The sequence below is a fragment of the Neomonachus schauinslandi genome, chromosome 10, assembly GCF_002201575.2.
Source record: "Neomonachus schauinslandi chromosome 10, ASM220157v2, whole genome shotgun sequence".
Lineage (NCBI taxonomy): Eukaryota > Metazoa > Chordata > Mammalia > Carnivora > Phocidae > Neomonachus > Neomonachus schauinslandi.
Window position 1 is genome coordinate 76,580,867 of NC_058412.1, and position 13,460 is coordinate 76,594,326.

At 39.4% G+C, this 13,460-nt stretch overlaps 1 protein-coding gene across 3 annotated transcripts in view; it reads right to left on the reverse strand.

Moving 5' to 3' along the window:
- TMEM131 (transmembrane protein 131) overlaps positions 1 to 13,251 on the reverse strand; it is a 244,452-nt gene extending 231,201 nt beyond the window's left edge. For all 3 annotated transcript variants that reach the window (XM_021701291.1, XM_021701290.2, XM_021701289.1), the window contains exon 1: positions 12,798 to 13,251. In XM_021701291.1, coding sequence (XP_021556966.1) covers positions 12,798 to 12,978 — 181 coding nt within the window. In that variant the 5' untranslated portion in view covers positions 12,979 to 13,251. The remainder of the gene's footprint in view (positions 1 to 12,797) is intronic.
- Positions 13,252 to 13,460: the final 209 nt, after the last annotated feature.

Here is a 13,460-nt window from a genome sequence, read left to right on the forward strand (position 1 = left end):
TAAAAAAAAAAAAAAAGAAGATAGGAAGAGGGGAAGAATGAAGGGGGGGAAATCGGAGGGGGAGATGAACCATGAGAGACGATGGACTCTGAAACACAAACTGAGGGTTCTAGAGGGGAGGGGGGTGGGAGGATGGGTTAGCATTGGGATGGGTATTAAAGAGGGCACATTCTGCATGGAGCACTGGGTGTTATATGCAAACAATGAATCATGGAACACTACATTAAAAACTAATGATGTAATGCATGGTGATTAACATAACATAAAAAAAAAAGGCACACCACCAAAAAAAAAAAAAAAACCTATTTTCTGTTGTTGCTATTACTATTGATAACTTTTTGGCAATGTCTGAAATATTTCAAAAGCTTTTTTTTTTTTAAGATTTTATTTATTTATTTGAGAGAGAGAGAATGAGAGAGAGAGCACATGAGAGGGGGGAGGGTCAGAGGGAGAAGCAGACTCCCCGCCGAGCAGGGAGCCCGCTGTAGGACTCGATCCCGGGACTCCAGGATCATGACCTGAGCCGAAGGCAGTCACCCAACCAACCGAGCCACCCAGGCGCCCCTATTTCAAAAGCTTTTAAAAGAGTTTGGTAAAAAGGAGGAAACAAAGAAAGAGAAAAAATAAAACAATAAATGAAATGCACACATCATCTAGAGGGAGCAAATGTGTGAATGTGAGAGTAGCCTGTTAGCAGTTAGCAGCCTAAGTTCAATGGGCATCATGGACAGGTTTTCTAGAGGGAACAGAGATGTGGGTTAATTCACCATGAGAGTTCAGTGGAAGGATTTTAAGATAATTGCTGCTGTAATGCAAACAGCCAAAATCAGTAGCTTAAAGTAAAAACCATAAGAAAATTTCATTTGATACAGCATTAACATCTACCCCTAATAACTCTTAAGACTAAGACTCTTAAAAATGTAAGAAATTTTCTATTATCAAAAACATCTAATTTCAACCAACTGCCACAATCATACTTCACAATGAGACACTGAAGAAGTATTTCCCTATAAAGATGAAAAAAGATAAGGCCTGCTTTTTCACTATTTTTATTTAACGGTGTTCTAATACTCTAGCCAATGCGACAATACATGTAAACATACATATTAATATTATTGAATAAGCTGTTATTCAATCATTTGGGGCCTACAAAAACAGCAATTTCAAATGGCTCAATTTAATGTGTGTGTGTGTTTGTGTGTGAAAGGAAAATAGAAAATATTAAAAAAGATGTCAACAAGTTCCAAATTTGTCTAATATTTTAATGTAATCCTAATCAAAAAGCAAAGAGAGGGGCGCCTGGATGGCACAGTCAGTTAAGCGACTGCCTTTGGCTCAGGTCATAATCCCAGGGTCCTGGGATCAAGCCCAGCATCAGGCTCCCTGCTCAGTGGGGAGTCCGCTTCTCCCTCTCCCTCAGCCCCTCCCGCTGCTTGTGCTCTCTCTCTGTCAAATAAATAAAATCTTTTTTAAAAAAAGCAAATAAAAAATTTTGTATTTTCTTCAAAATGATTTTAGAGTTTGTAGAGAATAAAAACAAGACAGACAAGAAAATGTTTTTGGAAGAACAGCAATTTAGGGGGAAGGAATGACCTGCCAAGCCAGCTAATAAAATGGACAAATGAATACCCAGCTAATAAAATGGACAAATGAATAAAATAAAAATAAGACAAAGATGGAATACTTAAAATAAATTTAAAACAAAAATATACATCAGTTAGGAAAAAAGCAAAATCAAGTAACTCATCCAAGTGTGAGAGAGAATTTGCATGAAAAGGAAATATTGTGTATAACTCAATAACTGGTGTTAAGGCAACTAACCATTTGAGAAAAATAGATTCCCTACCAGATACCAACAGACGGATGAATTAAAGGTTTTCATTTACAAATAGAATCATAGAGAAAAAAATATTGAATATATTTCATGCATAGGGCTTTTTACACATAACAACAAAGGCAGAAACCATAAAGGAAAAGAGTGACAGATTTGGCCAATAAATCTTAAAATAATGATATAAACATAAAATTGAAATGTAGAAAATTGAAATGCAAATGGAAATTTGGAAAAGTGAAATCCTTAGTTGTTCACTTAAGTCAAAAAGAAAAATCCAAACCCCAACAGAAAAATTGACAAAAGACAGAATCAAACAATACAAAAGAGATACAAATGGCTAGCAAATGTATAACAGTATTCAGTCTTACTAGTAATTTTTTAAATGTGTCAGACACTGTGTTGAGAGCTTTTTACCCACCACCTCAGTAAATCTTTGCAACAACTCAATGAGAAAGATGCTGTTATTATCCCTACTCTATGGATAACGAAACTTCGACATAAAGTGGTCAGTCATACTTACCAAAGTCACACAGCCAGAAAGCAGATGGCCAGAGACCAGAGCCACACTGTGAGTCACTATTTCCACTTCCCAATATTACCTCTTAGAGTCCTAGGCAAGGCCATGAGTTCTATCACTGACTGAGGTAACTCACAAAGCAGTTCTGATATGTTCTTCCTCCTCCAACTCCTTGCCATACACAGAACGGTGGTGTCCGGAATTCTTTCTTCGTGGACACACATTTTGACTTAGGTCTATATGCAGAATACTACCTAGGATCACTCAGAATCTCCCGAGGTTATGAGTCTCAGAATACCAGCTAGAGCTCTTGAGCCCTCCTCTCTGAACCTGAGGTACTTCTTACACCTGACTGTCTCATCACTCAGTGGTACAAAACCGTGGTTAAAAAACAGGAGCAATTTTTAAAAAGTCAATTAAAACAAAGTGACAACTTTTCTTGCCAGATTGGTGAGGACTTAAAAGAAGAGTAACAGCCAATGAGGGAAAGCAGGCACCCTCACAAAATATTGTTGAAATGTGAACTGATAGTTTTTTTCAAAGGCCATGTGGCAAATATCTATTTTTCAAATGGGGAACAGGGGGAGAAAAAGCAAGAGAAGGAACAGAGACTAGAAAATTGATGACTGATGTTGTTTTTTTTTTTTAAGATTTTATTTATCTATTTGAGAGAGAGAGCCAGAGTGTGTGTGAGAGGGAGAGAGAGAAACTGAAGCTGACTCCGCACTGAGCACAGAGCCTGATGCGAGGCTCGATCCCACAACTGCGATATCAGGACCTGAGCTGAAACCAAGAGTCGGACACTTAACCAACTGAGCCACTCAGGTGCCCTGGTTCTTTGTACTTGATAGATTATAGAAACTGTTCTCCATTTACTCATCCATATTTTATAACTTGTTTCATTTTTACAATCAACATGAATTTTTTGTGAAAGTGAAAAAAGTTTTTCCAAAACTGACCTCCAAACTGTACGCATAGGAGGACTTATTATATATTATACTGTCTCATTTTACTGGAGATTAGAATCATGTATTATACTATCACAAGCAAGCACCCCCCCAGGAGTACTGACAGCCACAGAGGAATTGTAACCAAGAATTTATCTGAAGAGTTAAGGAAGAAGGACTGGCACCCCACATAGGGCTAATGTGAGGATTAAATGAGATAAGGTATGCCAAGCAATTAACACAGTGCTTGCACAAAGAAAGTACGTGATAAACATTAGCCATCGTCATTAAGTAATTATAGGCATTACCAATTAGAGGCAATAACTGCAAACATACTATAGTCCCAAAATGGTGAAAAATCAAACTTGTATAAATACTACCATTTCAGAAATACCTTTTCTTCATTCTGGTTCATCTTTAATTGGTTATGGTTCACTGCTTCTTCTACCAAGACAGGACTGAAGGTGTTCAAACACTTAAAATGCTTGGTCCAGGAAGAACATGACGCAGTCCTTACCCTCCAAAAGCTCATGCTCCTATACGAGCACAAATAAACCCAAATGCGGTTGGGAAGGAACTGACAATATTCAGAAATTTTCTATTTACAAGACTGTCTAAGATCCTATTAAAATTCAGTCTAACTCCAGCCTGCTTCTTTCTTGCATCTTCTTCTCGTCAACATGAGTCTCAAGTAACCTTTTTTCACATCCAGACAGAACCCAAGAGAAGCCCCCGGTATGGTAAGATAAACATTTAAATATGAAATAATTCCCCTACATGTGAAAGATCTGAAAAGAGAAATTGACTCTTGGTAGTGCTAACCACTACTTCATTCCCTATTTGCAAATCAAGAAGCAATACTTCACATGAAGTCACCAATTCACCAAGCATTTCTTAAAGTGATCCAGTTTGAAAAGCACACTGCCCTCTCTTATGCACTGCTCTACCAAATAACTTTTGGAATGACAAACTTTATTTATAAAGAGCTCTGAGATAAGGCTTAAGTTCTAGACACACCTTTCTACTATAAATAATTCCTTAGAAAATCTTCTGCTTCCAATTTAATCATTCCCCAAAAAAGAATATCCAGGTAGGGCCCTTGCCATACCATGAATACAAACTGCTAATTAATTTCTATCAGTAGAGTTGTCTTGGGCTATTTCTCAAACTTTACTGCTGCGGCAGTTTTTTACTATCACATGTTTTGATCCAAATGTAATACTATAACTATATAAAACAGAATTAGTTAAGAAACAAAGTTAGACTGTCATAACATTTTGCAATCGTAACTGATTTAGAAAATAGTCACAAATTTCTTAGAACTTAAGAAGACTTAAAATATGTTTCAGTTTATAGGTAAGCAATCTAAGGAAATACTTTAAACATGTAGAATATTTTGTTTCAAATACAGAGCATGTTTCTTTTCTCAAACACTACAAGTTCACAACACTTACTCAGACAATAATTGAGAGAATTTGTTAAAAAATGCAGGTTTGATTTACAGTAGCATAAAAAATAAAATACCTAAGAATAAATATAATAACCAAGAGGAGAAAGGCTTGTACACATTGAAAACTACAAACACTGCTGAAAGAAATTAAAGACAACACAGATAAATGGAATGACATCCCATGTTCAGGAACTGGAAGACAATACTGTTTAGATGTCCAAACTACCCAAAGCAATTTACAGATTCCATGCAATCCCTATCAAAACGACAAGAGCATTTTTTTCATAAACAGAAAATACCATCCTAAAATCCATATGGGATTTCAAGGGACCCCAAACAGCCAAAACAAACTGAGGATTTACACTTCCTGATTTTGAAACATGTAACAAAGCTACAGTAACGGAAAGTGTGGTCCTTGCATAAAGAGACAAACAGACCAATGGAATAGAGAGCCCAGAAATAAATTCTCATATATGGTCACATGATCGTCATACAAGGGTTCCAAGACCACTCACTGGGGAAAGGACATCTCTTCAACAAATGGTGCTGGGAAACAGGGTATTCACAAGCAAAAGAATGAATGTGGACACTCATACAAAAATTAACTGTAAACAGATCAAAGAATAAAATGAAAGATCTAAACCTAAAATTCCTAGAGAAAACAGGGGAAAAGCTTCATGACATCGGATTTGACAATGTTTTCTCAGGTAGGACATTAAAAGTGCAGGCAACAAAAGCAAAAACAGACAAATGGGACTATATCAGACTTAAAAACTTCTGTGTATCAAAGGTTACAATCAAAAGAGTAAAAGGGCAACCTATGGAATGGGAGAAAAGTATCCGCAAATCATCCATCTGATGAGGAGTTAATAACCAGTATATATAAAGAACTCCTGCAACTCAACAACAGAAATAACCCAATTTAAAAGTGGTCAAAGGACTTGATAGATACTTCTCAAAAAAATAAAAATAAAATATATATATATGAATGGCCAACAAGCCTATAAAAAGATGCTCAATATCAGTTACAAAAATGCAAATGAAAACCACAATGAGATATAACCTTACATTCATTAGGATAGCCACCATAAACAAACAAACAAAAACAGAAGATAACAAGTAACAGAAGATAACAAGAATGTGGAGAAACTGAACCTTTGTAAACTGTTGGTAGAATTGTAAAATGGTGCAGCTACTATGGAAAATAGTATGGCAGTTGCTTAAAAAATAAAAATAGGGGACGCCTGGGTGGCTCAGTTGGTTAAGCGGCTGCCTTCGGCCCAGGTCATGATCCCAGGGTCCTGGGATCGAGTCCCACATCAGGCTCCTTGCTCAGCAGGGAACCTGCTTCTCCCTCTCTCTCCCTCTGCTTGTGCTCTCTCTGTCAAATAAAATCTTAAAAAAAAATAAAAAATAAAAATAGGACTACCTGGGCGCCTGGGTGGCTCAGTCGTTAAGCGTCTGCCTTCGGCTCAGGTCATGATCCCAGGGTCCTGGGATTGAGCCCCGCTTCGGCTCCCTGCTCTGAGGGAAGCCTGCTTCTCCCTCTCCCACTCCCTCTGCTTGTGTTCCCTCTCTCACTATGTCTCTCTCTGTCAAATAAATAGATAAAATCTTAAATAAATAAATAAATAAATAAATAAAAATAGGACTACCATATGACCCAGTAATCCCACTTGTGGGTATATATCCCAAAAGAATTAAAAGCAGGATCTCAAAGAGACATTTGCACACCCATGTCCATAGCAGAATTATTTACAACAGCCAAGAAGTCAAAGCAATCCAAATGTCCACTGGTGAGTAAATGGATAAATGAAATGGAAAAAAATGGTATAGAAATACAGCAAAATATTACTGAGCCTTAAAAAGGAAGGAAATCCTGTCACATGCTACAATATGATGAACCTTCAGGACATTATGCTAAGTGAAATAAGCCAGCCACAAAAAGACCCTGCATGATTCCACTTATATGAGGTATCTAAAATATTCAAATTCATAAAAACGGAAAGTAGAATGATGGGGCTGGAGCAGGGAAGAGAGATGGGGAGTTGTTGTTCAATAGATATGGATAGAGTTTCAGTTGTACAATATGAAAAAGTTCTGGAGATCTGTTCCACAACAATGTGAATACACTTAATACTACTGAACAGTACTCTTAAGATGGTTAAGATGGTAAATTTTATGTGTTTTTTTATAATTATATAGAAACAAACAAATAAAGCAGGTTTGACACTTGATTGTGACAGACGTCAAGGATCCTCTTAGACTTTAGGCATTTTTCAGACCGTTGCTCTAAGTGCTCTATGTAACAAAATGAATCAGACAAAGAGTTATGGCTTTCTAAGAATCTTTCTAAGGCAATCACACAGGAATGAAAGAAAAACTGATCTAGTACTATGAATGAAACTAATGACCACCTAACTCAAAAATGCCTTCATAAGAATGAACAAAGTATTAGAAATGAACTTCTTTGGGAGCTCCTGGACCTCTAATGGAAGTCTCAAAGAGATTTCCCCATTGTCAAAAGCTGATGCCACTACCAGCCTTTGGATTATCTCCAGTTCCTTTTAATCAGGGCTAGTTTCTGAGAATATTCCACATGTCTAGGCTAACCTGTCATACCAATCTAGAACTAAGGAATGTTCACAGATTTTAGTCTTAATCTTGACCTGAGAATCTATCAGGTACTTAAATCATTGAGAACAGAGTCAGTAGCTTTCATTACCAAGTATCTGTTCCCTAGGTTATTTATTCATGGGTTTCCTTGGTTTCCTGTTAAGAATGTACATGATCCAGAATGGCCTGTGATCATTTTAATGGTTAACGATATGGATGATATGGATGTTTACAGCTGGTTAAAAAAAAAAAGTGCACTTCAGTGGAATACTTAATATACTGCCTCTGCAGGAACTGGCAGTCCTGCTCTTTCTCCAACTGGTATATATCAAAATCTACTACCGTAAGTACTCATCCAGGATTATATAGTTGGTTCTAGGAACAGACGGCTTGGGATGAACATGGCTCAACCACCTACCAACTCTGTTACCTTCAGAATACTACTTAATTTCTCTGTGCCTGTTTCATGATCCATACATTGGTGTATAATAGAATCTGAAACCTTAAAATCCAAAAGTTACAGAAGTGTGGTTTACATAAGTGTATATCGCTCAGTTACAGGGAAAAGCAACATGCAAAGAAAAAAGTGGTGTCACCCTTTGTCTTATTATAGCAGAATTCCTAATGACACCAGCAACCAAGGTCCAAGTTTCACCTGTACTCTTTGACTCTCAGGCAAGTCTCAGGTATAAGGGGGAAGATAAGGTCATTTTAGGTAAACCTTCATTTAAAACTGAATGCCTGCTATGTGCATACATAGCTATTGACCAAGGTTCAAAAATTCCAGTCTGGGTGAAGAAATGTCACCCGTAAAATTTTAAGTTGCTAAATGTGTCAGAATGAGTAACAAAGACAATGCACACAGAAATGGAGAAAGTCCGGAGGGGAGAGCCCACCGCAATGCCTCCGGGCTGGAGGCTGTGGGAGAGCTGACCAAGATGGGGAACAGACACTGACACCACTTGCTAAGGGGTCAAAAACAAGACCAAGTGGCAGAGAGAATAATCACAGCATTAATAAAAACTGGGAAACCAGGATGGTGTGAGATAATTCTGACCTGGACATGCGCAGTGCATGTGGGTGGCATGAAAATGAAAGGAGAAAAGTTCCAAGAAGCAGCTATCAACAGTGTCTGATGCTGCTTAAAACAGATAGTGAGGAAAAATTCAGCCCCAGAAAAAAAGGCCTCCCCATCTGCCAAGGCCGGTCAGAAAGCTCAAGCCACGTTTAGATGAAAAAGAGTTTCTAAAATATCAAGCACTCAGCAATGATTTAATTTTTCCCCAAGAGTAGTTTGGCTTATTACTACTCCGGATGATAACAAATTAGATGATTTTACATCTACTCTCAAAGCTGATCTTTTTTGGCAAGAGTCTATGAGGACCCACTGAAAGGATTATAAAGAGAAGGAAAATAGTCATTAACAAGAGAAAGAGAGGACACACTTTTTCCAACTACAGGATTCCAAAGCTTCTGGCAGTAGCAAACAGCTTTTAGTAAAAGTAAGCCAACAAAAGTTCATTAGTGAAGCAGTTTTAACAAAGTAACGTTCTACTTACTAGGCTCAAATTAAAGAGTAGCCATTCTACCACCATACAAAAGATTAAAACAACTCACTCTTAAGAAAATCACTTCTAAAAATATTTTTACATTATAAAGTAATAATTTGATTAGAAAAAAAATACCACTCCTAATCAATTCTACCATCCTAAAACAAATCCCCTAATTACATTTTAATTTCTTTTCTTGTGGCCTTTATTACTAAGTATTTTGTTCATATGCTTTGTAGATAAAACATTTTTGGACCCTCCTCCTGTGTCTGTCACAAATACAAACTTAAAAACAAAAATTTCTACACAAAACTAAAGTATCCTGGGTGGCTCAGATGGTTAAGCATCTGCCTTCGGCTCAGGTCATGATCCCGAGGTCCTGGGATTGACCCCCACATCGGCGGAGCCTGCTTCTCCCTCTCCCTCTGCCTGCCACTCCCCCCTGCTTGTACTCTCTGTCAAATAAAAAACAAAAAAATCTTAAAAGAAAAAAAGTACCTAGCAAACAAGTTTAAAACCCCTAATAAAGAATACCAAACTTTGCCTTGCCATTAATAGCCAATTAATAATACATGTGACATTGAAATTTGTCACAGACTAAAACAACCATATTCCTGAAAATCTATCCAAGTTTATATCTACTAGATACATAAAATGTAGCTTTTTATTTATAATAAATTAAAAGACAACCATTCCTTCCAAAACCCACTTGACAGTGAAACTTTATTACCGGATATAAGATGCTCTTTTCAAAAGCTCCTATCTGCTGGCCACGATGGGCAAATTAATAAATCAAAATACTACTGGGGCGCCTGGGTGGCTCAGTCGGTTAGACATCCGACTCTTGGTTTTGGCTCAGGTCTTGATCTCAGGGTCGTGTAATCAAGTCCCGCACTGAGTTCGGTGCTCAGCGTGGAGTCTGCTTGCCCCTCTCCTTCTGCTCCTCTCTCTCTCTCTCTCAAATAAATAAATAAAAATATTTTTAAAAAAATCAAAATACTACTAAAAGTTATGTGTTTAACATACATACACATATTTTCATACATATTTTTATATTTTTACTACACATATCTATTTTCACTATGCTCAATATCTAGATCTTAGCTTCAAGAAAAATTTTGACACCAATCCAGAATGAGTTATCTGTAGTAATCATAGTAACTTCTTCCTCTCCCAACTCTTTCAAAATCCTTACAAACTAAAAAAAAAAAAAAAAAAAAATCCTTACAAACTGTAGAGCACAGCCAAAATATTCTGAAAGGTCCCTTTTCTCTGAAATAATTATACACCCCCACTGATCAGTAAAATTGGATGTTAAGATACAGGAATGTTAAAACATCCAGGATGTTAAGACAAGGAATGGCTCATGCTTCTGACTTAAGGAAATTAACATCTAGTCCAAACATGAAAAACTGCATTAGATAATGCACTTCGCTATTTCTGCTGTTTTCCTTCAAGAGACAATGAGTTTTATTTTGTTGTGAAGATTTTCTAGTGAAATTCTGCTGCAACTGACGAAAAATATACAAAATACAAAACACCCAGAGAACCATCATTAATATTGCAGGAAAATCTTAACTTTGAAAAATCACTAGTTTATACTACTAGCATAAACACAAAAAATCCTCTGGGTATAAATTGACAAACTGAACTCAGCTACCTTCAGAAATCTGCCCAGGCTTCCTGAAAAAACTCAACAGCACTTTTTTAGGGCAAATGCTGTATTTGTGACCTATCAGATGCCAAACTCATGGTATCACCATCATGTAAAAATCAATCTCATTTCTTCTACTAACTCAAACAACAATACCATAGTTTGATCAGCAAGAAGGCTGAAAGCACAGGCCATTTTTGGAGCAACCTTCACAGAATACTTGATTAGAACCAGATTGTATCTATGATGGGCAGAGGCTTATGTTCTATAATAGTATAATTACCATCAATATCTTGACTAGCTGGTTTGTACATATTCAAACTGTTCGTACAGACACAACATGGGCCACAAAAGCTGTTTGATTCTGCCAGGACCACTGACTGAATCAACCACATCTTTTCATACTTTACACCCTGGCAAGAAATTCTCATCTGAGCCTTACACTTAGGGGTATTAGAGATATTCACTCAAACTTATAAACTAAACAAACAGGAAATTAGCAAATATAATTTAGGCTGACATTTCTCAAACAAGGGATTTGTTAACTATACACAGAAAATTAGCATATATATGGCTGTGGGGGGAAAAGCAGCAGAAGGATAATATAAACTTAATGTTTTATGAGACTCAATCATTATTTTATTTCCCTGTGCTAATGGCCCATGAAGATAGACATTCACTCAACAAATGTTAAGTCCTTACTGTGTGCCTGGCACTGTATAAGGTAAGCAAAAGAACAGAGAAGCAAGGACACAATACCTGCCAAGGACTACCTGGAACAAAAGGAGACATGCCCATTAAATTATTGTACTATTTTAGCTTTATTGGACACCAACTACATGCCAGACCGTACTGGACACACAATAGTAACAATCATCTAACTGCAGATCTGTAACCAATCAATGAACTATGACAGTAACAGGCCTGACTAGTCCTAAAGCAGCAATACTTTATTCTGGAAATAATCTTGCCTCTGTCAATTAATTCTTTCAATAGATAGCAATTCTCTTAATAATTTCCACCTATGTTAACCCAGACTAAGGTTGCTTACAGAGTTAAATGAGAGAATGGAATGTTTTGAACAGTAGAGAGAAACACATTAGTACTTTAACATTAATTTGGTTTGCATTTAGTTATTGCCTTCAATAACGATAACAAGTGACTTAAACCATAAAGCAGAACACCAACTGGAAAGTTACTGTGGCAAAACATTATTTTCTTGTAGTGGCAGTTTAGTGGAAAGTGGAAGCTAAACTAACAAGTTCTGCTTAGCTTTTTAAACACCATTCACTTTTGGTGATTTCTTTGTGAAAACTCTGTGACCACTCATTTCCCTAGGGTCAAAAAAAGGTAGTGCCGACACAACCACAGATTTGGTCCTCTAGGTTACAAAATAATTTTTAACCCTGTAGAAGTACCAGTTTTACATTAGTATCATTCGATACTAATGGGTTTTTTTTAAAAAAATAGGGGTCAGTTCTTAACTAAATTACAATAAAGGTTTGCAAACTAGAAACGATATTTGTTTTTAAACTCTGCCACATTAAAGATGACACCCAATCTTAAAATAAATTAAAAATGTAAACAGACTTCTAATAGCTTACTAGAGAACTAAACAGAATTATATTTACCGAACTGCTAGCTAAACAACCAATACTGCAAAGCGATAAAGGAGAGGGAAGCTGAAGAAAACAAGATTCCTCTTCAAGAAATGTTTGAACAAATTCAAAGTAAAATTTTGTAAGCTATGTTTTGAACCCTTTCCACCAGTCTTGCTATTTTTACTACGACATTTTCTATGTGCACGCCGTTATCAAAACCACAACCAAAGGGGGGAAAGTGTCCTAAAATTTGAGTATTAACAGCAATCAAGTCTAAAAATATGCCCCTCCTACACAATGGGCCAAGTGGCAAGAAGATACGAGAACTCAGGAAGTTTTGAAAAGGCAGTGACAGCAGTCAAGAGGAAAGACAAGGGGAAGGAATCACGGAGAACAAGAACAACTCCGTGCAGCCAACGCCGCGAGCTGGCATTGGAACTGCAAGTTCCCGGCTCGGGACGGGACTCGACCGAGCAACTTCGCGCCGGACGGAGCTGCGCGCTCGGCCGCCCTCCGAGCCCCGAGCCGCAGCCCTTCCTCCCCGCTCGCAGCCCCGCGGCCGCCTCCGGGAGGGCGCGCTGACAGCCGCGGGGCCGGGCCTGGGAGCTGCCGGCCGGCTGACACCCACCTTCCTTCTCCGCCCGCGCCGCGGCCACTACGAGGGTCATCACCAGGTGCAGCGCTCCCAGTAGGCCGGCGGCCGCGCTCCGCGGGCCCCCGCCGCGGCTGGCCGCGGGCTCCACACCGGCCCCTGCGGACGTGGAGGCGGCGGCGGCTCCTGCTGCTCCTCCTCCAGCCCGCTTCCCCATCCCTGCCGGCCGGGGGCCGCCGCGCTCGAAGTCCGGCGCGGCCCTTCTCGGCGAGGCGGCGGCAGCGGCGGCGCGGGAGCCGTGGTCCGGGTTTTGGCCGCGGCGCCGGGTGCGAGAGCGGTTCCGGGCCCAGGGCTCGGGCTCCGGGCGTGGGTCCGGGTCCGTGCGTGCGTGTGAGCAAGAGTGTCAGTCACGGCCTCGGCCTCGGCATCGCCTACGAAGAGTCGAAGCGGAGAGGCCACGGGTCAAACACGGCGGGCGGCCATACTGGAAACGGGCACGGGCCGCGGGCTCTGGGCGCTGGCCTGCGAGGGGCGGGGCGCGGCCCTGGGCACCGCCCCGCCGTACCGTCACCTAGGGGGCCACAGGTCAATCTGTCTGCCCCGGAGTCCGTGGGTCCGAATTTCTTGTCCCGGTCTCGGAGGCCCACGCCTTCACGGCCGGACAGGACACAGGCAGTACAACCCCAACCTGTCACCGCT